Below are 22,663 nucleotides of genomic sequence, written 5' to 3'. Positions count from 1 at the left end.
ATATTTGTTCACAGTTTTGATAGTCTTGTAATTTTCTCTCGATCTGCCAACAAACTTTTTGCCACGACCACTCTTACGCACACAAATCTTTTTATACCCGTTACTCGAAGAGTAAGTATGTAACAGGCAGAAGGAAGCGTTTCGGACCGTATAAAGTGTATATATTCTTGATCAGGATCAATGGTCGAGTCGATCTGGCCATGTCCGTCCGTCTGTCCGTATGAACGTCGAGGTTTCAGGAACTATAAAAGCTAGAAAGTTGAGATTAAGCATGCTGACTCCAGAAACATAGACACAGCGCAAGTTTGTTTACCCATTTTGCAACGCCCACAAACCGCCCATAAACCGCCCAAAACTGCCATGCCCACAATTTGAAAAAAATTGTTTTGAATTTTTTTCATTTTTATATTAATTTGGTAAATCTTTATTTATTCTCCACGCCCACTTACTCCCACAAACCACAAAACAACTGTTATTGTTGAAATTTTTCCTTCGCAATTCCACTAGCTGAGTAACAAATATCAGATAGTTGGGGAACTCGATGATCATTCTTGTGTGTCATTTTCTTTTAGGTCCATATTGAAACAATTAGCTTCTAGCTTGAATAAGTTTTATTTAAGCTTCTATGGTTAGACTTATGAGTTAACTATTTGTAAGTACAAATCTTTCAGTGTTTAGTGATTTGATTATAATGACAGTTTCGTATTAATAGCTTACGAGCCTGGTCGTATGCTTGAACGAAGCTATTACTTTACCGTAATACTACATGTACATATGGACTTTATTGTATAGACTGCTCTAAACTAAATTCGTCTCTAACTATTCAATTTGGGCAATAAATATTAGTTACATATATATAATACGAATGCATCTGCATTTCTTTGTAAGCTGATTTACGCACATTTCTTCATACATATTGTTTTCCGAGCTCTTTAAATAAAAATAATAATATATAAACAATATCCATGTACCTAGAGAATTTTACATGTGGGACTTCTTTAACAACCCGTTTTAAGAATTTTTTTAAAGCGCGTTCTGGGCACTGTACTCTAATTAGGTAAGCTTGAACTATATACGCCATAAAATGTTTACTCTCACACCATTATACATTTATGAATCAAAAAAAGATGGAGCTGCAGTTAAGCTACCTGTAGCTCCCAATCGACTGGGTTAAAAAAGAGTGTTACAGTCTTCGTCTACCGCACAAGCGGTAGTGTGAGATTGGAATCAAACTTTTTTTTTACCAATGTATGTATATAGACAACAAAATGGCACGCTTCCTTTCTTGAATCCAATATTAAAATCGGAATTTATTTTATCTATCCACAAGGTGAGTGCTTGTTACCATTGACAGTGGGAAATACATATGATGGAGGACATGACCTGCCCTCATATGTATATTTAACGGAAAATGTAGTTTAAAATATAACGGGTATCCTGTAGTCGTGGCACTGAACAAAAGCGTGTTCGGTGTTTTTCTGCATTTAATCCTTGAAAATCAGACGGTAATGCTGTTTTGCTTTTAAAGGATCGATCATTATAATTTGAAAATATCACGCAGTTCGCTGTTTGGTATTTATACGTATTTAGTCAAATTTTGATTCGTAATTTCTGTAAATGTATTAAAGTTTCTATTCTAAATAACTTAACAGGTAAAATTATAGAAATTGTTTAGAAAAATGTTCAATACAAATTGTAATTTAACTAAGTGCTGTTTCCTTTATTAGGTTATTATAATAGCTTTAGAAAAACGTTACATATTGGTAATCTTTAAAAAATCCACCTTCTTTTGATTCATATTTTCAATGTACCGGCCAATTATTCATTCAAATTGATATTCTGCGCTTTAAAAGAATACAAAATACAGGGGTAGCTAGGTAATTATGGGTCGTTTGAAATAAAGTGATTACATTACATATTTACAAGTGAACGGTAAATCTATAAAAACAACATGGGGGACAAGGAGGAGGCGTGTAGTGGTGGAAACGGTCAAGAGGCAATCACAAAAATACATCATTTCTGTGCATTTTAACTGCCAGCCGTTTGTTAGTCAATCCTTTCCGAGGCGTTGTACATATGCATGAATCAACACTCCAATGTTGAACACAAGGCATGCTTTCAAAATTGATTCCTATTCGACGAGCACATAGCATTCAAGAGCTAGCTGCGCCTAATCTAGACAAATCTCCGGATCCAGTACTCAAACTGGGTTCGTGACTATGAATGAGGCACGCGAATAAACTGGCATATGAAAGTATGATGTCGGAGGTGACTGCAGCGCCCAGTTTCTTTGACACTATAATTTTGTTTTCGCTTTTCCTGAGCATCCGTTAGTCCAAGTTTAGTGGCGGAGTACTGTTGGGTCCTCCCAGTATAAACGGCGTAGGACTGTGCACGGAGATGCTGTCGAGGTCCAGAGCGCCTTCGCCCTTCTCTAGTAAGCCGCTTCCATCCTGCTTCATCATCATGCGGCGCCATTTGGCCCTTGCATTTTGAAACCAGACCTACACAGGGACAGAATAGCCAGTGCGTGATTGTTATTAACTGGTTTCTTGATTTAGAAAGTATAATTACTCACCTGTAGGACCCTCTTTGGTAAACCAGTTTTCTGCGACAATTGTTTTAGATCCTTCGCATCTGGGTTATGATTAATGGCAAAGTAGGACTTCATGGTACGCAGCTGGTGATGCTTAAACGAGGTGCGCATTCGTTTGGTGCGCGATGAAGAGCTTAGGTGCGAGCCTCGGCCAAAATCCACGTACTCAGTGTTGAGATCTGCAATCAATCCAGAGAGCCTTGTAGTTTTTTCTTTTTACAGCACTTTTCGCATTTTATGAGGCAGACACATAAAAGTTGCTGCTTTTGCAGCTCTAATGGCGCCAGTATCCAGATTTCGCGGCGGTTCCAGATCTACCGAGCTGTAGCCATAAAGGCTTCGACCGCCTGTAGCCTCTTTTATGGCCGGCAACCTGATCGAGAATGAGCTGGAAATTTACAACATACCTATGTTAGCGGTGAACGCCTCTATGTCCTTGGGCTTGCGCTTGCGGGGTCTGCCCTTTTGACGGGCCGGCTGCGGCAGTCCGTTGATTACGTGGGACGCGGGCACAAAGATGCCCGTAGGAACAATGCTCCGACTAGGGTCCGAGTGCGGGCTCGAGGAGTCGTTATGGGGCGAACCGAACTGCGCGCTGTACGGGTAGGTGGCGCTCATACTGGATGAGGCGGTATCCCCCTCCCTCGCTATGCTGTAGTGGGACCTATGGGTTCTTTTAGTAGTGACGTGTCTTGTTCTTACTAGGAAGGCGTACATACCTGCAGTATATGAGGGCGTCGATGATGCCGTACTGGTCTCCCTTCGTCAGTGGCGTGTGGCAGACAGTGCAGCAAAAGCAGTTGACGTGAAAGACAAGATTTCGGGCGCGCATGACCAGCTCGTTTGAGCTGATGGAAGCCAGACACCGCGAGCACCGGCGAGTACCAAAGAAACTGTGAGGCATAATATGGGTTGTCATATCAGTTCGATTTTAGAGAATGGGATCTCGGTACGCGTAATAATTGGGCATTAAAGCTATTGAAGAAATCAGAGCAGAGCTACAGGAACAGTAATTATATGTCAGTCGGGCCACCGACTGATCACATTCGCACAAGTAACACAAGCAAGTCCAATAAACTGCCCACAAACGCCTACTCATCGTCAATTCGATCATCCCTTCCATCCCTGCCATGATAATGACGTTGCTGAAGATGTAGTCTTGGTACGCATTCGATCCATTCCCGGCTACTGTTTTCACTTTCGCAAATGACAGATCAAAGATTATCAGCGTCCGCTCGTAATCATTGAGGAGTCGCTGCGTTCGTGTCAGAAATGAGCCAGCAGATTGAATGGAATCCCTGGGAGCGCTCCTCTGGAACGCGGGTGTAGGGGTTGGAAGAGGGCCAACATCAAATTACCGAGACACGCGATTTCTTTGGCATTAATCAAAATAATTGGCGCAGTTGGCTGCATTGGATCCTGCGAGATATACTCAGAAGAATCGAGCCAACGGAAAAGTCAAAGCCAACATCAATTCCATCCGAATTTATCATATTCAGATGGCATTTTCATCCCTTCCCTATCTTGTACCCGTTCCAGTTACCGTTCCGCATTTGTATTTTCATTTTGTTGAAAATTATTTGGGATGTGACAGAAAGATTTTTGTCACATCCCCATGTCGCACATCTTGTCGCTACACGAGTCAGTGCGGCTCCGTCTCCAGAAGGGCCCTTGAGAATCTACATCTACGTTTGTACGAATGTGTATGTACCTTGTGCTGCTGCGCGGTACGCAAGACCCATAAATAATATTAAACATATATGCAGAAGACGGCGACGCGGCCGTAGCTACCAACTCATAAAAATGACCCAGACCGCAGTTTCGACGAAGTTAAGTTCATTTCGAGCCACATACACTACCATGACACGCCTCATCTTCCAAGAGCCAGGCAGAGAAGGCGAGAAAAATGAATTATTATTATTGCCATGTAAAAGAGCAGGCGAAATGTCAAAGTGACAACGCCTAATATATGATTTTGTTTTCGAGCTCTCGAAATCTGATACTCTCACACACATTCTGGTCGCTCTTGTTCTCGCTGCCTCTCAAAGCCCCACTTACAGCATTTAGGGGATCACACGTCTAGACAATTTCGATGCACAAAACTAGAAAATAGACTAGACAAAACTAGAATAGACTTCTCCAAGCTAGCATTATTAAAAGCACGTTAAGAGTAATATATGTACTCGGATTGTAAATATAATAAGAATAAAATTGTTAAATGGCAAGTAACTCTCCGCAAGGGTAAAAATGTACAAAAATGGATTGCGCTGAATATGTCGACAGCTAGGACAGTGTTCCAACATGTGTTGTCTACCAAATTTCTAATGTCCAATTCGAAAAGTTTAGGAAGCGTGTTTGAAAATATTGGTATGTACATATGCATGTACATAGTAGATCCCAGGTCAGGGAACAAACAGGAAATTTAGATTGTACAAGCTGTTTCTAATGGTTTGTAAAAAAACGAACTTATTTTCGTATCAGATGAATAGGGATTAATATGTAGCTGTTTTCTCGACAAGCAAGGTTTTATATTATTATTTATATTTATATTATTTATATTAACGTTTATATCGTGATGTGTAATACATCTTTTAAACGTTGTGGACAAATCCTAAATAATAAAATTTAGCTTTCCTGTATTTGTTAAATGTAAACTCATTGCTCGTCGAGTAAAAGAGTGTACTAGATTCCTTGAGAATTATGAAACAGGTAGAAGGAAGCAGATCACTAGCCAAGTCGATCTGCCCATGTACGTCTGTCCGTTCGTCTGTTTGTCCGTATGAACACAAATCTTGAAATATGAACTATCAAATCTTGTCTACGCTGTGCAATTTAGCTTGATAACGTTCTATCAATATGCCAAAAACATTTTCGCTACGTCCATTCCTGCAGTAGTGCTGCAGCGTATGTTCATATTTTATAAGATTATAAGCTCGGTACTTAGCCTACCCGCCTCCTTGAATATGGGAACTGGGTAGTCCAGAAGGTGATGACAGATAACGGCAAAATAAAAAACACACACCACATTAAATAAAAAACAAGAGAGAACACTATAGTCGAGTTTCCCGACTATCTGATACCTGTTACTCAGCTCGAGCGCAATGTGAAGAAGGATAGCCAAAGTAGAAAATCGAAGCTTTATTTCAGCACAGACAGTTTTTGGTGGTTTGTGGGCGTGGCAAAAAATATTTTTCACAAATCGATAGAAAACTAAAGAAAGACTAATAAAGAAATGAAAAAATTGGCGGTGTGTGGGAGTTGGAGTGTGCGTGGCAACATGGGTAAGCAAACTTGCGCTTCGTCTATGTCTCTGGAGTCAGCATGCTGAATTACAACTTTCTAGCCTTTATTGTTCCTGAGATCTCGACGTTCATACGGACGGACAGACAGACGGACATGGCCAGATCGACTCGACTATTGATCCTGATCAAGAATATTTATACTTTAAAGGTTCGTAGATGCTTCCTTCTGCATGTTACATAATTTACTCTACGAGTAACGGGTATAATTCGATTAAATTAATGAAGAACGCTGTATGTCTTCCAGGTTCGTGGCCAAGGGCTACGACAATCCACTCGAACGCTTTACCACCACTCGCGGCCTTTCGATGAATTCCAAAGTCGTGGGAGAGGGCTGGTTGAACTCTTTTTTGAGGGCAATGAGTAACGCTACGCACGCTGAAGTGCAAAGCGGCTTGTAGAACGGGTGGACGCTGCGGTAACACCAGGTTTGTATGAGAAAAAGGGAAAAAGGAGAGGAGCCAGCTTTGTAACGTGAGAGCATTTGAAATGCATTGAGGGTTTGCATGATGAGGTTTCAAGAGCCACCCGCTGGGATTCGCTCTTCCTATTACACATGTATAAGTTAGCCAGGAAGAACTACAGCAGATTTGCCAACACCATGCCACCGCCGACAGCGGCGGCTTCCCCTTCCTTTCGTCAGCTATCGTGAGAGCGCTTCGTTCGCCGTCCAGCCTCTAGTCCAAACCCTATTTTCCCCCTGCTTCTACTGATGATGACGTCCCACGGTGATAATTCTAGGTTCTCGACGGCATGCTGCTTAAACGTATACAATAATTATTTGCATTTTAAGATTTGCGTGTTTAGTTTTGTTTTGACTACAACTGAGAACTCTGGACCGATCTAGGAGTTTCATAGAAAAGACTTGAGTGTATTACACTGCAAGAAAAATAGGTGGAACTGCGGTCTGTTGATTTCGTGTGCTCTACATGCAGCTGCTTACAAAAGAATACTCTCAGTTTTGTTTTGACTACAACTGAGAACTCTGGACCGATCTAAGAGTTTCATAGAAAAGACTTGAATGTATTACACTGCAAGAAAAATAGGTGGAATTGCGGTCTGTTGATTTCGTGTGCTCTACATGCAGCTGCTTAGAAAAGAATAGTCCCAAAAAGATCTCTGAAGTAACTTAACGTACCTAATAAATACACCCTATACTCATAGAGCTTTCTTCTATTCGATTGGAATTATTTAACTATGTGGCAGGTATAATTGAATAGACTGTATGAATCGATTCCATGTTTTCCACAAGTATGCACCAATAAAACCACTTAACTCTTTGAAGTGTTCAGTTTTCTTTTTATAGGTTCAATGGCCAGATTTACCTATACATTATCTTATTTTAAGACTTTTCGGAAAATTTGTATTCCTGTGTAACACTTCTCGCTTCCATGATTCGTAGCCCCATGCCCAATAACATGATGTATATTATTTTATTTCATAAATATTGGATTAGCACCCTATTGTTGGTATGTGCCTGATTCCACGAATTTGGGAATGAAGTTTCTTGAATGAGTTAGCAAGCGCTCATTTGGCGTAAAATTATTTTTGGAGATAGACATTAAACAGTTTATTTATAACACGACCCCCTATCATATGGTCTCTATCTGTTTCCCAAACCAATTTACAGAATGTAAATGTAACTCGGAAAAAGCCGAGTTATGGCTCTGCTTAGCTATGCTATGAAAGTATTCAACGGTTTAATAATATATGTACATACATAACTCAACTTAAAAATCTGCAAAAATTAAATAAATAATTAATTTATATTAATTACACATTGTCTTTTTGATACGAAATGAAAAAATTCTGGTAGTACTATACATATTTACACTGCCCTATTTATACCCGTTACTCGTCGATTTTGCAATGTCGTCTATCCGTTAGAAGTTGAGTTTCGGAAAGTATAAAAGCTAGAAAGTAAGAACTGACGCCTACATTATGCAAATATTTCAAGACATTGCCACTCTTTTCATTGTGGCTTCGAATTCCTACCTATATGCTAAAAATATTTTGGGCGCGCCCACCACTAATTACAAACGCCTGCAGTGTCATGGTAAAGACTCTATTCTCTATTATTTTAAAAGAATTTAACAAAGAAATTGAACAACTAACTAATAAACTAAGGATTAACAAGAGAGTACGCTATAGTAGAGTTCCCTGACTATCTGATACCCGTTACTCAGCTAGTGGAAGTGCAAAGGATAAATTTCCACACCGACAGTTTTTGGCGGTTTTTGGGCGTTAGAGTGGGCGTGGCAAAAGGTTTTTTTTTGGCAAATCGATAGAAATTTATAAGACTAATACAAAAATATCAAAACATTTTTCAAAAGTGTGCGCATGGCAGCTTTGGGCTGTTGGTGGGCGTTGCAAAAAGTTTTTTTTGGCAAATCGATAGACATTTATTAAACTAATACAAAAATGAAAAAAATATCAAAACATTTTTTTAAAGTGTGGGCGTTGTAGCTTTGGGCGGTTTTTGGGCGTTAGATTGGGCGTAGCAACATGAATCGACAAACTGGCGCTGCGTCTATGTCTGTGTAGTCTGTATGCTTAATCTCAACTTTCTAGCTTTTATAGTTTCTGAGATGTCGAAGTTCATACGGGCGGACGAATCTAATATACCCTTTTACTCACGTATAAAAATATCATATCACTGCTTCTTGCCGAACAACGAATAGATATGCAAGCTTATTTATGTGTGTTTATGTTTATTTTAAAATGTTTAATCATACATTTGGCTCTAAATTATTATTTATAATAAGGTTCATATGCTAAAAAAAAAGAAGCTGGCCGGTTTAGCCCATAGTGTCTGTTTTTGAGACCATAAAATAAAAACACGGTGCTTTTCTCCACCTTTATTGCTGTGCATCAGAGTGTGTAAAGTAGGTGCATGTTGCTTTCAGCCACATAATCAAATTAAATTTTTACTGTGATCTTTGCCTACCGTTTGTTACCCTAAGAGGCGGTGACCTGAACATAAAAACTCAACATAAATTGAATCGTTCAGCTGATGTGCCATTGTTGTGGGCTACAGTCCCTCTTTTTGTGGATTTTTAGTTTCATCACGAAGATTTTTTAGCTCTGTCGTTGTAGTTCACTCATTTAATGAATTCTTTAGGTCCAAACCTCCCTTTCTATTTACAAGGTAAAAAAATATATTTTATTGCATAAGCCAGAATTTCAGAGAGGCCATAAATTCGATGCTCGGTCAGCTGCTTTTACTTGATACAATAAACCGGTTGCGCTTCGCTGACTTTTTGAAACTGTAAACTCTTTATCCAAAAATATTATTTTAACTAGTCTGCTTTGTGGTCATCTTAGACATCCTCCGTTTAATTGGTTGAGTGCCCAACGCTGATTAAGACGATGAAATGTCTACGAAGACATCCATCCAGGTCTTAGCTATAGAATATAGAATATATATACTTCCACACCTGTTACCTGTTACACACCTTTCAATGAATCTAGTATACCCTTTTACTCGACGAGTAACGGGTATAAATACAAACGCTGCCATACGAAATACAAATTATGACACTGCCTCTACCCCAAACATTCTTTATGGCTGCCAAAATCATCCTACCCGCAATCTGATGCTGGCTTAACCGTCCTATCTGCTGTGCCATCAGCACAACATCATCGCGAGAGATAAGCACTTGCTGCCCAGATTTTTATTAGTGGTCGGTGCATACATACAAACAGATGCACATGTGGATGATGCAGGTGACAGCGAAAATTTTATTTCTCAGCCTTAATTCTGCTGGCGTCCAAAACAAGAGTGAGAATCGGAAAGCCAAACAGGTACAATGAACGTTAGTGGAATGCCAGTCTGGTGAGGGTTCCGATGGTTTTACGTTCAGCACTGGCAGCACCAGAAGTAAATGTGTTTTCTGCATACAAATATTTGCTTTGGGAGGTGAACCTTAAAAGCTGCATTCAGCAGTTTAAATAGATGTACATTAACATTCAAAATTTCTATCAACTCTTTAGACTAAATAACGCTATATAAATTTTGTGCTTTAAATTAGCTTTATCCAATATGTTGACTTAACCTCGTAGTTATACCCGTTACTCGTAGAGTAAAAGGGTATACTAGATTCGTTGAACAGTATGTAACAGGCAGAAGGAAGCGTTTCCGACCATATAAAGAATATATATTCTTGATCAGGATCAATAGTTGAGTCGATCTGGTAATGTCTGTCTGACCGGTGGTCTGTCTGTCCGTATGAACGGCGAGATATCAGGAACTATGAAAGCTAGAAATTCTAGATTAAGCAAGCAGAAAATAATTTTAATTCAGATTGATTGATGCACACTTTGGACTTTGATTTTGCACAACAAAAAAGAAGCCGCCAAAAAAATAGCCGTTTCGCTAATACTTAAAATTTAAATTATTATCAAAAGTATAAGATCCCCGGGAAACAAATTTGTCAAAAGACTCTTACAAAGAGATTTTTCATATTAAATCAATACAATTCGTTACCAGGCAATAAATATACGTTCTTTCAAAGTGACTTAATTACTATTCGAACCAACCCACGCCCCCTCGAATTTCTAACTTAAGGCGTTTCGCAGCGCAAGTTCTTAAAAATAATGTGCACTTAAAATAAACAAAGCAGCCTTATTTCGGTGGATGCGGCGATGCGCGTCCCTTCATGGTTTGGCTCACCCGCGACCCCTCAAACAACTAGATTCAGCTAACATAATATTCACTAGCTCTTCTCCAATTCGACCGGGAGAAGTCATATTATATTTGACATATGCAGTATAAATCAACGGAGAATGTTAAAATTTTGGGCAGGGTGAGTCTATGTGATTGATAAAGACCCGCACCAACCGACGCCGCCGGAATGAAGCGAAATGAAACATTACGGCGAAATGAATTGTGTACGACAAGACAAGGCGCCCCTAACTCTCCAAATACGACCCCGCTTGTGCAGTTGTCAGCGGAGCGCGGCGGTCGCGCTGCTGGAATCTGGGGATCAGTCGCAGCAATCGCAACACGCAGATACAGACCACAAATCCAGTGAGCCCCGCAGCCAATCCCAGTCACGGGCAGCAACTGCGGATCCCAATACAACGACGGCTATTTTGAAATATGGAGCGGTAATAAATGTCACAAGAATCATTTGAGAGGAAATACGAGTGACGAGCGTGACTTGCATACGATTTATGCCTTTCGGGCTCAGGCGTTTACTCATGAATGGGAAACTTATTCCGATCTATATTACAGGTGTTGCCTCTACTACCGCTTTGCCGCCTTGCCGATTTACCGCTCGCTGCCGGACTGGCATGTCTGGAGGAAGGCCTACAATTATACAAGTGAAGACTCCAGCGAGCGAAGGCTCGCTTCAGGTGGGTGCTGAGTTTTTGGGTAATTGTAACCCATTTTTAGAATCTTCGCACTGATCATTTTAGGAGCTCGCGTGACAGCTATGACGCGTGAAATCGCATGGCTGCAGTTTCCTACAGGAGCGACGTGGGCGAATGTAAAGCTGCCTGTGAAACCCACCCAGACTGGCAATACTAGCGAAGCTCCACGTCCCAGCTTTTCTTGGCTGGAAATGGCGAGTCTTGCGGGGTGGAGACGTGATCAGGTTAGCTAGTGTTCTTGGGAATGCAGTGGAAAGCAAATAGCAGAACACACGCAGAGCCACTCAGCCATCGGATAAGCGGACGTCCGGACGGTTGGGCCGTTGGTATCTTCGTTGCGGTCCGCTTCCACTTGCGAATTCGCGATCGCATTTGCCGTCGCTCAGACTTCGCACAGTGGAGCAAAAGAATGACGGTGATGGGATCATAAGACAGCCGCTTGCATAAAAACTCTTCTCGCGTGTTTCCTATCATTTTCTGGCCAATGTTTTGGCATGCAGTCTCGGCGTTATCTAATTCATCAGACCCACTTCAGTACCCCACTTCGGACTGCTTCCAAAAGGCTCCGCGGGTGACGTTCATCCACAGCTTCGTATGGTATAATAATTTCTCTCAATGAACAGTCTAACCCTGGACCCAAAGGCTTGGTGACTTACCTATAATAATCGTTTTTGCAATAAATGTTGCCGTCACGTGAGTAGCATGAGGATTCCCGTTCCAGCGGCTGCCGACAGGCGTAGCACTGTAGGCAACTTGCATGCCATCGTTTTTCCACAGCGGAGAGGTAGAAGCGATCCTTAGAATAGCGGAGATAGTATTTTGTAAATGATAAATATATATTAATGTATTCCCCGCAAAATGGTATCAATAATTGATTTTTCATATATCAAAATAATTACATATTAACATGGAATATAAACATGGAATGTGTAGTATTACAAAGGGGTAAGTAACATTCTTTGATGTTAAATGTTTCTATCCTCTTGAAACGACTAATTAAACTGTTATACAACGATCCAAGAACCCAAACATGTCAAGTGTCAAGTTTTATATGTTTAGACTAGCCTTAACTAGAGTTTTGCGTAATAGTTTTTGAAAATATTGCTCTTTTTCTTGAAATTTTTCTATTTATGTTTTTTCTTAATAATTAAATCTAAATTTAGGAATTATCTTTTACAAACTCACCTGTATTTGCCGTCCGCAGCCGGAGCAGTCGTCGAGGCTGCGCGTTAATTTGCTATCGTTTGTAGACTCGGGACTGCTGGGCGGTCCGAATGGTTCGGTTTTGAATGATATGCCCGACGTCGTCTCGTCGCTGACCTCAGTGCAGTCTGTTCGACTGCGGCTGATCGAGAATTTGGCGGCAGCGTCCTCAAAGGTAGCACGATCGGCTGTTTCGTAGCTGGAGGATTGCATATGCCTTAAGTGGTGGGATTAGAGCGCAATTGACTCCCTTCTTACCTTCTAAATGATTCTGTGCCGTAAGCGTTGCCAAATGGCTTTGTACTATGATCACAAATATCTGGACACGAGGATGAGGAGCAAGCGCGAAACAATGGGTGATTGTTATTTGCACCTGCAGCACTGCCACATTGATTGCTCCCTTGATGTGCTACAGGTGGTGTTGGACTTTTCTCCCTTGCGCCGGGCCCAAGAAATCTTGCGCTCTGCTGCTATATTTTTTGAAAAAATAATTTATGCACAATTAACATGTGAAGAAAATCTTTGTATCACGATTTTTCATAGAAGTTATGTTGAAAACTAGGTTGGTTTGTCTTAAAGTATATAACATAATTTCAATTTTCAAGTTATAGCCTCATGTAGGCACAGGTAGTGAGCTATAAAAAGCTTAAGAACATAAATTAAACTACGGAAACAAGAGAACGGTATAGTCAAGTCCCGTGACTATCAGATATCCGTTACTCAATGCGAGTGGGACTGCGAAGGGAATATCCCCTTCATATACCTTTTCATATATATATGAAAAAAAATATATATATATGTATATATATACATATATATATGAAAATTCGTTTGCTATATCGATAGTAATTTGGAATACAAATAATATAAGAAAACAAACTATTCGAAGATTTTGTAGTCGTAATAGATAGAAATTTGGAAGGCAACTACAATGAGATAACTTATCGAATGTGTGGTGCGAAAGTTTTGGGTGGTTTGTGGACGTTAGAGTGGGTGGCAGTCTTCTTGTACTATCTTGTACAGCGTGGGCCTCACCGAATGCCTAACCTTAATCTTTTTAGCTGTTTAAGTTTCTGACAGAGCTGCAATCTGTCCGTTAAAAAAGGAAACGATAAAAACAGACAGCATTTTTCAAAACAGGATGATAAGTTGGAAGTTTAATTTCGAGTTATTTCCATTTCCGAAGTACGATCCGATAGTAAAAACAAGAGAGAACGCTATAGTCGAGTTCCCCGACTATCTGATACCCGTTACTCAGCTAGTCGAAGTGCGAAGGAGAGTCTTAGTCACATACAGTTTTTGGCGGTTTTGTGGGCGTTAGAGTGGGCGTGGCAAAAAGTTTTTGGCCAATCGATAGAAATTTACAAGACTTACAAAAATGAAAAAATATCAAAACATTTTTCGGTTTTGTGGGTGTTAGAGTGTGCGTGGCAAAAAGTTTTTGGCAAATCGATAGAAATTTACAAGACTAATACAAAAATAAAAAAATATCAAAACATTTTTCAAAAGTGTGGGCGTGGCAGCATTGGGCGGTTTGTGGGCGTTAGAGAGGGCGTGGCAACAACTTAATCTCAACTTTCTAGCTTTTGTAGTTCCTGAGATCTCGACGTTCATACGAACAGACAGACGGACATGGACAGATCGACTCGGCTATTGATAATGATCAAGAATATATATACGTTATACGCCTCCCTTTTCCTGTTACATACTTTTTAACGAATTTAGTTTACCCTATTACTCTAGGAGTAACGGAGGAGTATTATAGGAGTATAATAAACAGTTTTGCCCGTTTTTGGAATTAGTAAGCTGATATATTGATGCTATACAAGCGCCAAAGAAACGGTTAAACAGTACTTATCTACAGGGTAATATTTATGGGATGTTATTGTTAATGCTGAATTTTATTTTCAATATAGATGACGGCAAATACAAAGAGAAACGCAAAGTTCCTTTCAATTAAAATGAAAAGACTTTTTCTTATTCCCAGAAAGCGCTGCGCGACATTTAGGAATCGCCAACATATGGGAAACACCCAGCGTCAGCCTACTTGACTTCCCGACCGAATCCATCCAGCTCATCTCGCATCCTCCTATCGCAACTCATCTTAAAGCTTTATTCATTGAAGAATAAAACAAAATCGCACACGTTGTGCCTTGGCCATGTAGTGAGCACAGAGTGTAGACATGGCGTCGCACTTTATTAGCAAAAGAGTATCCGTGAGGCACATGTTCCGCCCTATCTCCTCTCTTATCTCCGCGCCTGGGCTGTCAGCACGAATTGTCGATGCTCCAGTTTACTTATTTTTGATTAATTAGTCGAAAATATATTGCAAATGTGTGCCTACTTACCCCCAACTACCCTCTTTCGGGTTAAAAAACTGACAGTTTTCACGGAAAAAGAAATCTTCCCTTATTGCAAAACACAGTTTTTGAGCAATTCTTATGTTAGTGGTCTGAAAACATGTTTTTACCTAAGGGGGAAATTACGCTATATTTGTACAAAGTTTTCATGCCTATTTTGGATGTTCATTTTACATTAAAATTTCGACATGCCGACTCGAATGTTTAGGCTACCTCATTGCATCATCAAAAACATAGGAAAGTGAGCCGAAGTTCGATAATTAACCTTTCAAATGATTGACAAGAAAGTGCTAAGGGCGATATCTTACGTTGACTGACATCTTAAAGCCAAGAGGTCGATAACCAGAACCAAATTTGGAAGAAAAGTAATTTTACCCAATATACATAGAATAAATATATTGGAGTCAATTTAATATTTGAAGGAAACACTCCCAAAAAGAATGGATCCATTAGTTACATTCAAAATCAACTAAAATACCAAAAAAAAATGTTCTTTGTTTTAAAATTTAGATGGAGTATAAAGATATTATCTTCTTCGTTCATATTTCGAAAAATATTTGTACATTTAAGTTGTTTTAGGTGAACGACATATAAAAATATACTGGGTTAAAGAATATTATTGTGTTTTATTTTCCAAGTCCTATTTGTTGCTTGATGATGTGAAGATGATTTTAATGCACGTTTGAACGAAATTTTTTTTTCATTTTCGTAAAAAACCATAGTTTTGAACAAGGCAGAACGGCTGGACTATCATATACCCGTTATCCAGCCAGTGGGAAAGCAAGGGAAAAATTTAGATATGGCCAGATGGACTCAACTAGTGATCCTGATTTTATATAGAGGGTCGGAAACGCTTTCATCTACCTGTTACATACATACTTTTTACAAATAAAGTTTACCCGTTTGCTTATTTCTTCAGTTAAGGTTAAACAGGAAGTTTGACGACAACCAATTAACAATAAATAATAAAATGTACCGAAACTGCAGCAAAGTACTTCAAAAGTCCTGTTCAAGGGAAAAATAGTTTTTGTGTTTATTCAATTACATATATTATGTTATATACTGCGTAACGAATATAGTGTATCCTACTACACAACAAGTAACGATACACAAGAGGTTTTGATCGTATCTGAATTGTATTCAAATTAAGATAAATATATATATATACTGTTCCGATAACAAGTAAAACTTGTTATATATATTATTCGTAGTTCAATAAACGCAAATAATTGGAAATAGAATGGTGGGCCGGCAAGCCCACAAACACAAAAGCACATAAAAGAGAAAGAACTGGTGTCCTGCAAAACATTACGATCTGATAAAAAAATCGAAGCTAGGACTACGAACGTAAAAGGACTACGTTATAGCTGGTTTTATTGTTAGGTATTTTAAAATTGTTCGATCAGTATCTATTGTATGTTTTCTGTTTGGATCTATTATAAAACGTTTAGCCAATGATGCAGGTTCTACTACTACTTTTTTTTAATAGACATGCTCAATTTAAGTGGCTTTTTATAGGAGAAATGTAAATCACATAAAAACAAGAGAGAACGCTATAGTCGAGTTCCCCGACTATCTGATACCCGTTACTCAGCCAGTGGAAGTGCGAAGGAGAAATATAAACACTAACCGTTTTTAGCAGTTTGTGGGCGTTAGAGTAAGCGTGGCAAAAAGATTTTTTTGGGAAATTAAGACTAACAAAAATGTGAAAAAATATTTTAAAAAATTGTTTAAATGTGGCCGTGGCAGTTGTGGGCGTTAAAGTGGGCGTGACAACATGGGTTAACAAACTTGCTCTGCGTCTATGTTTCTGGGTCTGCATTCTGAATCTCAACTTTCTAGCTTTTGTAGTTCCTGAGATCTCGACGTTCGGACGCACAGACAGACATGGCCAGAACGACTCGACTATTGATCCTGATCAAGAATATATATACTTTATATGGTCGGAAACGCTTCTTCTGCTTGATATATTGATTACGTGCATATAAAAGCTAAAACAATATTTATTTGAATTTGCTGTGTACTTTTGTTTTGTAAACGAAGACCAGCTGAAACTCGAAACAGCCATGTGCAATTGGCTATTCGAAAGCATTTTGTTTTATCGGATATCAACACAACACTCATATTGCTGTGTGTTCAAGTCCTATACTCCGTATATGGTAAACATTTTCATAATTTCTTGTAATATTTAAATCTAATTGGCAACACACTCAAAAATGCACAATTTCATTGCAGTCTCTGGAAACTAAGCTAATATACATTTTAAGTAAGAACAATAGAAATACACAGATCGCTATAAACGAGTTCCCCGACTATCTGATACACGTTACTCAGCTAGTGAAAGTGCGAAGGAGAAATTTCAACACTGACAGTTTTTGGCGGTTTGTTAAAAATTTGTTGGCAAATCGAGAGAAATTTAGAAGACTAACAAAAATGTAAAAATTTATTAAATAATAATAATATAATATAATAAACTTTTTTTGGTGAGAGGGAATATGTCACTATGTATACTTTATATGATCGGATACGCTTCTTTCTATCTGGTATATACTTTTCTACGAAAGTAGTCTACCATTTTACTCTATCAGTAACGGTAGATATACATATATTTTAGGCACCTTTTTTAAAAAAACAATGACCCCCAACAAAATCGTAAAATTTACTACCTTTGTTTTATTCCACAGCTCAAAAAAATATTACAAAGGGTATACAAGATTCCATTACACGTCATACATTTGGAAAACATTTCAAAAATTAGTAATTAAGACAAATTTGTCTAGGTCTTTACGTTTCATAGCAGCTATGTAAATAGTAAGTACCTGCCTTGGTGCATTTATTTTAATTGGTAATTCAATATTAATGCGTGGTTTCATATCACACAATTTTTAAAATAGTGAAAAGTCGCTTTATCGATAAGTAACGCATCATCTACACGGTGCTATATATAACAACATAGTCAAGCCAATTCGTTGTTTCAGAAGGGTGACACAAGAATATCCTTACTCGCGTTGAAAATTTGTATGTTAAGGTCAATTAAACACCATTAAAATATATCAAATTTGTATATGCACATATAGGTTATACATAATCTGAGTAATGTGTGTAGTTAAGAATTAACTACAAACTTTCTGTCCAAAACAAGGTTGTTATTAAGGCACCCTTCAATAAAAGGGTTTACTAGATTAATTGATGTATGTATGTAACATGTATGAGAAAGCGTTTCTCAACGTCCGTCCTTCAGTCCGTATGAACTTTAAGAACAACTTCTCAGGGCATTTAACCAAGCCTAAACTGCCTGTTCCTATAAGGAAACATGGCGCTTAAGTGATTAAGAAACAAAATTTAGAATTTAGAAACAAATATTTCAAATAAATTATTTTACCAAGAATTCAGTTTGCAAGCGATATGCAGTTTCTAACGTTGTCGATCGATCTATAGTAAGAAGACATAGTATATCGAAATTGAAGCATATTTTTGGTAATATTTTTTTTACTCTTTACATTATTTTAAAATGTATTAAAGACCCCAATAAGTTAGTATACCTTTACAGAATATGAGAACTTTGGCTTTGGTACTTATAGTTTAGGAAATACGATACGGCACACATTGTTACATAACATGATATTCAAAATCAGTATGATGACATGTATGTTTGAGAACGCGTTTCCGCACTTTAACCGTATATACATATATTCTTGATCAGGACCACTGGCCATAATCGTCGGTTCGTCGGTCCGTATGAACTTTAAGAATCAGAAGAAGGGACCCAAATTTTTAATTCAGAGGGCAAAGATGATTTTCAAATATTACCGATAAATATTTATTCAACTTTAAAATAGGTAACCTCAAAAATAAACGTATTAGATTCAGGTGTTTTTTGTTTTCTACATATTTATTTTCTTGACACGATTGTGTTTAAGACACAACTCATAACTTCTTGAAAAATAATACAAGTTCAGAATTTTGTTGTACATTAATTAAAACGTCAATTATTAATAATTTTCCGCGTTTTTAGGCGTAGATAATAGGGCGGGAGCAAAGTTTAAAATAATCTTTGCGCAGCTGAGGCGTGAAGTAATTTTTTTAGTCCTCTAACTTTTGAAATTCTTAAAACATTCCTTAAAATTGGAAATAGTCTAAATATCTTTAAATAAATATCAATCGACATGTGAGAGTCCTGGACTTATATCTAAACAAGAGAGAACGCTATAGTCGGGTTACCCAACTATCTGATACCCGTTACTCAGCTAGTAAAAGAGCGAAGAGAAATTACAACATTGACTGTTTTTAGCGGTTTGTGGGCGTTAGAGTGGGCGTGGCAAAAAGATTTTCTACAGATCAATAGAAATTGACAATACTAATAAGAAAATGAAAAAATATCAAAACATTTTTCAAAAGTTTGGGCGTGTCAGTTTTGGGCGGTTTGTGGGCGTTAGAGTGGGCGTGGCAACATGAATCGACAAACTTGCGCTGCTTCTATGTCTCTGGAGTCTGTATGCTTATTCTCAACTTTCTAGCTTTTATAGTTCCTGAGATCTCGACGTTCATACGGACGGACAGACAGACGGACGGACGGACAGACAGACGGACAGACAGACATACGGACAGACGGACATGGCCAGATCGACTCGGCTATTGATCCTGATCAAGAATATATATACTTCATTTGGTCGAAAGTGCTTTCTTCTGCCTGTTACATACTTTTCAACGAATCTAGTATACCCTTTTACTCTACGAGTAACGGGTATAAAAATCATTTGTTTAAATAATGTATTGGCAAAAAAGATGAAGAAAAATTAAGGCAGTGGGTACTGCGCTTTGAAGCAGGGAATAATAATCAATTTTAATAGCAACGAGCAGCAATAGCATCAAGGAAAGAACTAGCCACTGATTGAACCATACTGAACACTTCTGGGAACTGTTTTATTTTGAAATGCCCAAGGGGTGTTGCTTATCGATATTGAGTGGGTCTGTCTGTTGATAGGCAAGCTTTCAGTCTGGCATTGATAACTCCGAGTAACCCAGCCTCGGATCAATATTAATCGCAAAGGGCAGCGTTTGGATGAGCTGGATGACTCGGTGGATGACTTTTTTAGTCTTATCGCTGGTAACTTTGGATTTTATGTGCTAGGGCGGCAGAACTTACCCAATGCATCACAGGGCGCTCCTCGGTGCAGACGCCCATGTGCGTCTTTTGGAATGACACGAGGTCTATTTCCAAGGATGATGTCCGTCGGTCGTGTTATGTTTGTCGTTGTTTGGGCTTTGCCTAGTGTTTGCGAGTGTTATGCCTCCTTAAACGGGCTGCGGTACTACGTTGGTTCTGGGTAATCCTCTAGACCCGGCCTGAATGTGTTAAGGGGCACTTGACACAGCTCACGATTAGATGGCCGGCTAGGCTCGCCGAAAATAAGTGTGTGCACAACGTGATCTATAACTTTGCAGACATGCATCACTTCAGCGTTGTCTTAAAGATTGACACCATTGGCTTGCCTTTTCTTATTGCACACACTACAAATTTACTGCCGCTTATTTTATAACTTTCTTTTTAGCATTAAGGTAATATAAGGAACTTAGGGTCACACACTCACTAAAACACTTATCTCGGCGACAGGTTTCGATTAGGGACCGCCCCTGTATCTCGAGGGCAAAGGCGTTTTCGGGCCGCTGCCGACCACCGGTTAGCGGAAAAAAATCTAAAGTTAATTTATGACATTAATTTACGAGACAGCGCGTGAATGGCACATCAGATCCAAATTGAGTGGTAAAGGTTGGCCTTTGTCGGACTGTTCCTACGACACTCGACGATGCTTGCTACTGATAAGGCATTAGAGACTCGTATGCGTATGCGGCTGTGCTCCCTTGTGTTGTTTATGGCCGGGCAGGTGATTACCGATCCAACTTCAGTATTGTATCCGTTTCGCCAACTCCCTTTTTCTTCGTCGTTTCTTCTTCGATTGAGCATTGAGGTGGGTACAGATGCCCTTTCCCAGCTCCGTCCTGGCAAACCGAAACTCCAGCCGAGCTCAAGTCAAAACAAAACTCGAATACGCGCAGAGTTTACAAAAGCAAAAACCGACTCGAATTTGAAACTCGACTACCGACTTTAGTCTGCAGCTGATCTGCTCCTAATCGTGAGGACAACCAGCCGTCGCAGCTGAGAAACTGGGAATGTTTGGAAGCAGTGCGAGCGCATCGCCAGAAGCCAAAAAACTCCACCGCCCCGTTCGCCGTGTGTTTGCGTGCGTGATGTGCGCGCGCCAGTGTGAGTGAGCGCGGTGCCGCGCATAAGCTGCTGTCCTGCTTGCACACACGCTCATCCCGCAGCTCTCCCGTAGTGGCAAATGGCGGCGCTCTCAGCTGATAGCGTCAGTAGCTTGTTCCCGCTCTAATGCACAGCCAGTCAACGAAGAGGGCGTGGTGTTCTGTCCGCGCTCTCGCACTAGCCAGAATAGCCTCCCCACGCACCGCCCACCATCATAGAGGGTTCGAACCGTTGACCGGCTACAAAACGTGTAATAGGGCAGCGGCAGCAGCAGTCAGGAGGACTATAAGCTGTTCGGCAGGCGACACATGAATGAAAATGGACTCAAACTGGAAGCTGCAAGCGGAGGAATTCCGACTCGCAAAGGCCGAACAGTGGTCTGATTACGGACAGGCGAACGAACTTTCACATCATCGGATCTTCGCCTGATGATGCTGATTCTTTAGTTGTATAATGAAAAGATGTACGTTGTCTATATATACCGATTTTTACAGAGCACTTATAATTGTTGTAAGAAAAAAAGTTCCTTCGACAGGTGGATTTATAATTCTCAACCATTTCAAAATCTGCAATCGTTGTCTGCTGCTTTCCATAACAAGTATCATCACAATCTTTCTGTCACTCCTCCTCACATACTTCCCCAGTAGCTGGAACCAAACCCACACACACCCAACATTAAGTACTTTTATTGCAGTAACAGCTATAGATATTCTGTATTTGTGGTATTCATTTACTATGATGTCTATAATCCTGGACATTTTGACTGTTTGTCGCTGGCTAAAGCTTATATCTGACAAGATTTGCTTGCGTTAACGTTTACATTTCAATAACGTAAAACATTTGCCATTAACTGCAGTGAACTTTCAGAAATTCAATTAGGTTACGTATCGTCCGAGCTAATGAATTTGCCGATTTCCACTAGAAATATTTTAAGGTCTAGTTGTTGTAGAACTCTTCCCACATCGTGTACTATGTTCGTTAAAAAGTATAAACCATACAGACAGAAGCGTCTGCAAACTCGTTGTAACGCCCGCACTTTTAAAATGAATTTTTAATATTTATTTTGTTTTTTTTTTCTTTATTTTATAATTTGTCTTCCCAACTCCTTAATATATACAACAAAAATTTGACACGCCCACACATCGCATTGTTTGGACTTTTCCTTGGGAGTAAACATTTAAAAAGTCAACATTTAACGAAATTCTAAAATTAGTTCGTCACTCCGTTACTTGGGAAGTTTTTTGAATAGAGATATCCTTAATTTTAGTTAAATCTACATTTAATTCGTGCATAATGACGTATTTTTTAAACATTCTTTTATAAAATAGAAAGGGCAAGCTGAAGCTTATATACCCTTAAAGTAATTGTATAAGTATTTAAAAAAAATGACTGCCAAAGGACCATTAAAAAAAATAATAGAAACAAGAGAGAATGCTATAGTCGAGTTCCCCGACTATCTGATACCCGTTGCGATGGAGAAATTTCAGCACTAAGAGTTTTTGGCACTTTGTGGGAGTGGAAAAAATATATTTGAAAAATCGAGAAAAAGTTACAAGACTAACAC

General features: G+C 39.2%; 2 protein-coding genes across 4 annotated transcripts; one reads left to right on the top strand and one right to left on the bottom strand.

The window, feature by feature from the left end:
* Positions 1–486: 486 nt before the first annotated feature.
* Positions 487–21,022, bottom strand: LOC122611617 (protein apterous). 2 transcript variants are annotated; one of them, XM_043784826.1, is made up of 8 exons: positions 19,981–21,022; positions 12,733–12,941; positions 12,457–12,673; positions 11,928–12,067; positions 3,316–3,489; positions 3,004–3,260; positions 2,579–2,775; positions 487–2,504 (listed from the first exon to the last, which is right to left on the bottom strand). In XM_043784826.1, exons 1-8 carry the CDS (start codon positions 20,017–20,019, stop codon positions 2,331–2,333), a joined length of 1,407 nt encoding a protein of 468 aa, XP_043640761.1. In that variant the 5' UTR covers positions 20,020–21,022; the 3' UTR covers positions 487–2,330. The 2 variants fall into 2 exon arrangements, with proteins under 2 accessions (XP_043640761.1, XP_043640760.1); XM_043784825.1 differs by having other exon boundaries at positions 490–2,504; positions 12,733–12,944; positions 19,981–21,020.
* On the top strand, positions 9,647–11,906 carry LOC122611618. Of its 2 annotated transcripts, XM_043784829.1 has the most exons (3): positions 9,647–11,004; positions 11,132–11,253; positions 11,317–11,906. In XM_043784829.1, exons 1-3 carry the CDS (start codon positions 10,997–10,999, stop codon positions 11,502–11,504), a joined length of 318 nt encoding a protein of 105 aa, XP_043640764.1. In that variant the 5' UTR covers positions 9,647–10,996; the 3' UTR covers positions 11,505–11,906. The 2 variants fall into 2 exon arrangements, with proteins under 2 accessions (XP_043640764.1, XP_043640763.1); XM_043784828.1 differs by having other exon boundaries at positions 11,132–11,906.
* Positions 21,023–22,663: the final 1,641 nt, after the last annotated feature.

The sequence above is a fragment of the Drosophila teissieri genome, chromosome 2L, assembly GCF_016746235.2.
Source record: "Drosophila teissieri strain GT53w chromosome 2L, Prin_Dtei_1.1, whole genome shotgun sequence".
NCBI lineage: Eukaryota > Metazoa > Arthropoda > Insecta > Diptera > Drosophilidae > Drosophila > Drosophila teissieri.
The sequence above is the reverse complement of the archived record's forward strand: the minus strand, read 5'-3'. Positions and strand labels throughout refer to the sequence as shown.

Bases quoted from the DNA above. Each gene is read 5' to 3' on its own strand.
- LOC122611617 (XM_043784825.1), bottom strand. From the start codon at position 20,019: ATGGGCGTCTGCACCGAGGAGCGCCCTGTGATGCATTGG. The intron at 3,490-11,927 runs GTAAGTCACCAA...TATGCCTCACAG, and splicing joins TGCAAAAACGATTATTATAG to TTTCTTTGGTACTCGCCGGT. The intron at 2,505-2,578 runs GTGAGTAATTAT...GTCCCTGTGTAG, and splicing joins TACCAAAGAGGGTCCTACAG to GTCTGGTTTCAAAATGCAAG.
- LOC122611618 (XM_043784828.1), top strand. From the start codon at position 10,759: ATGAAACATTACGGCGAAATGAATTGTGTACGACAAGACAAGGCGCCC. The intron at 11,005-11,131 runs GTAATAAATGTC...TCTATATTACAG, and splicing joins CTATTTTGAAATATGGAGCG to GTGTTGCCTCTACTACCGCT.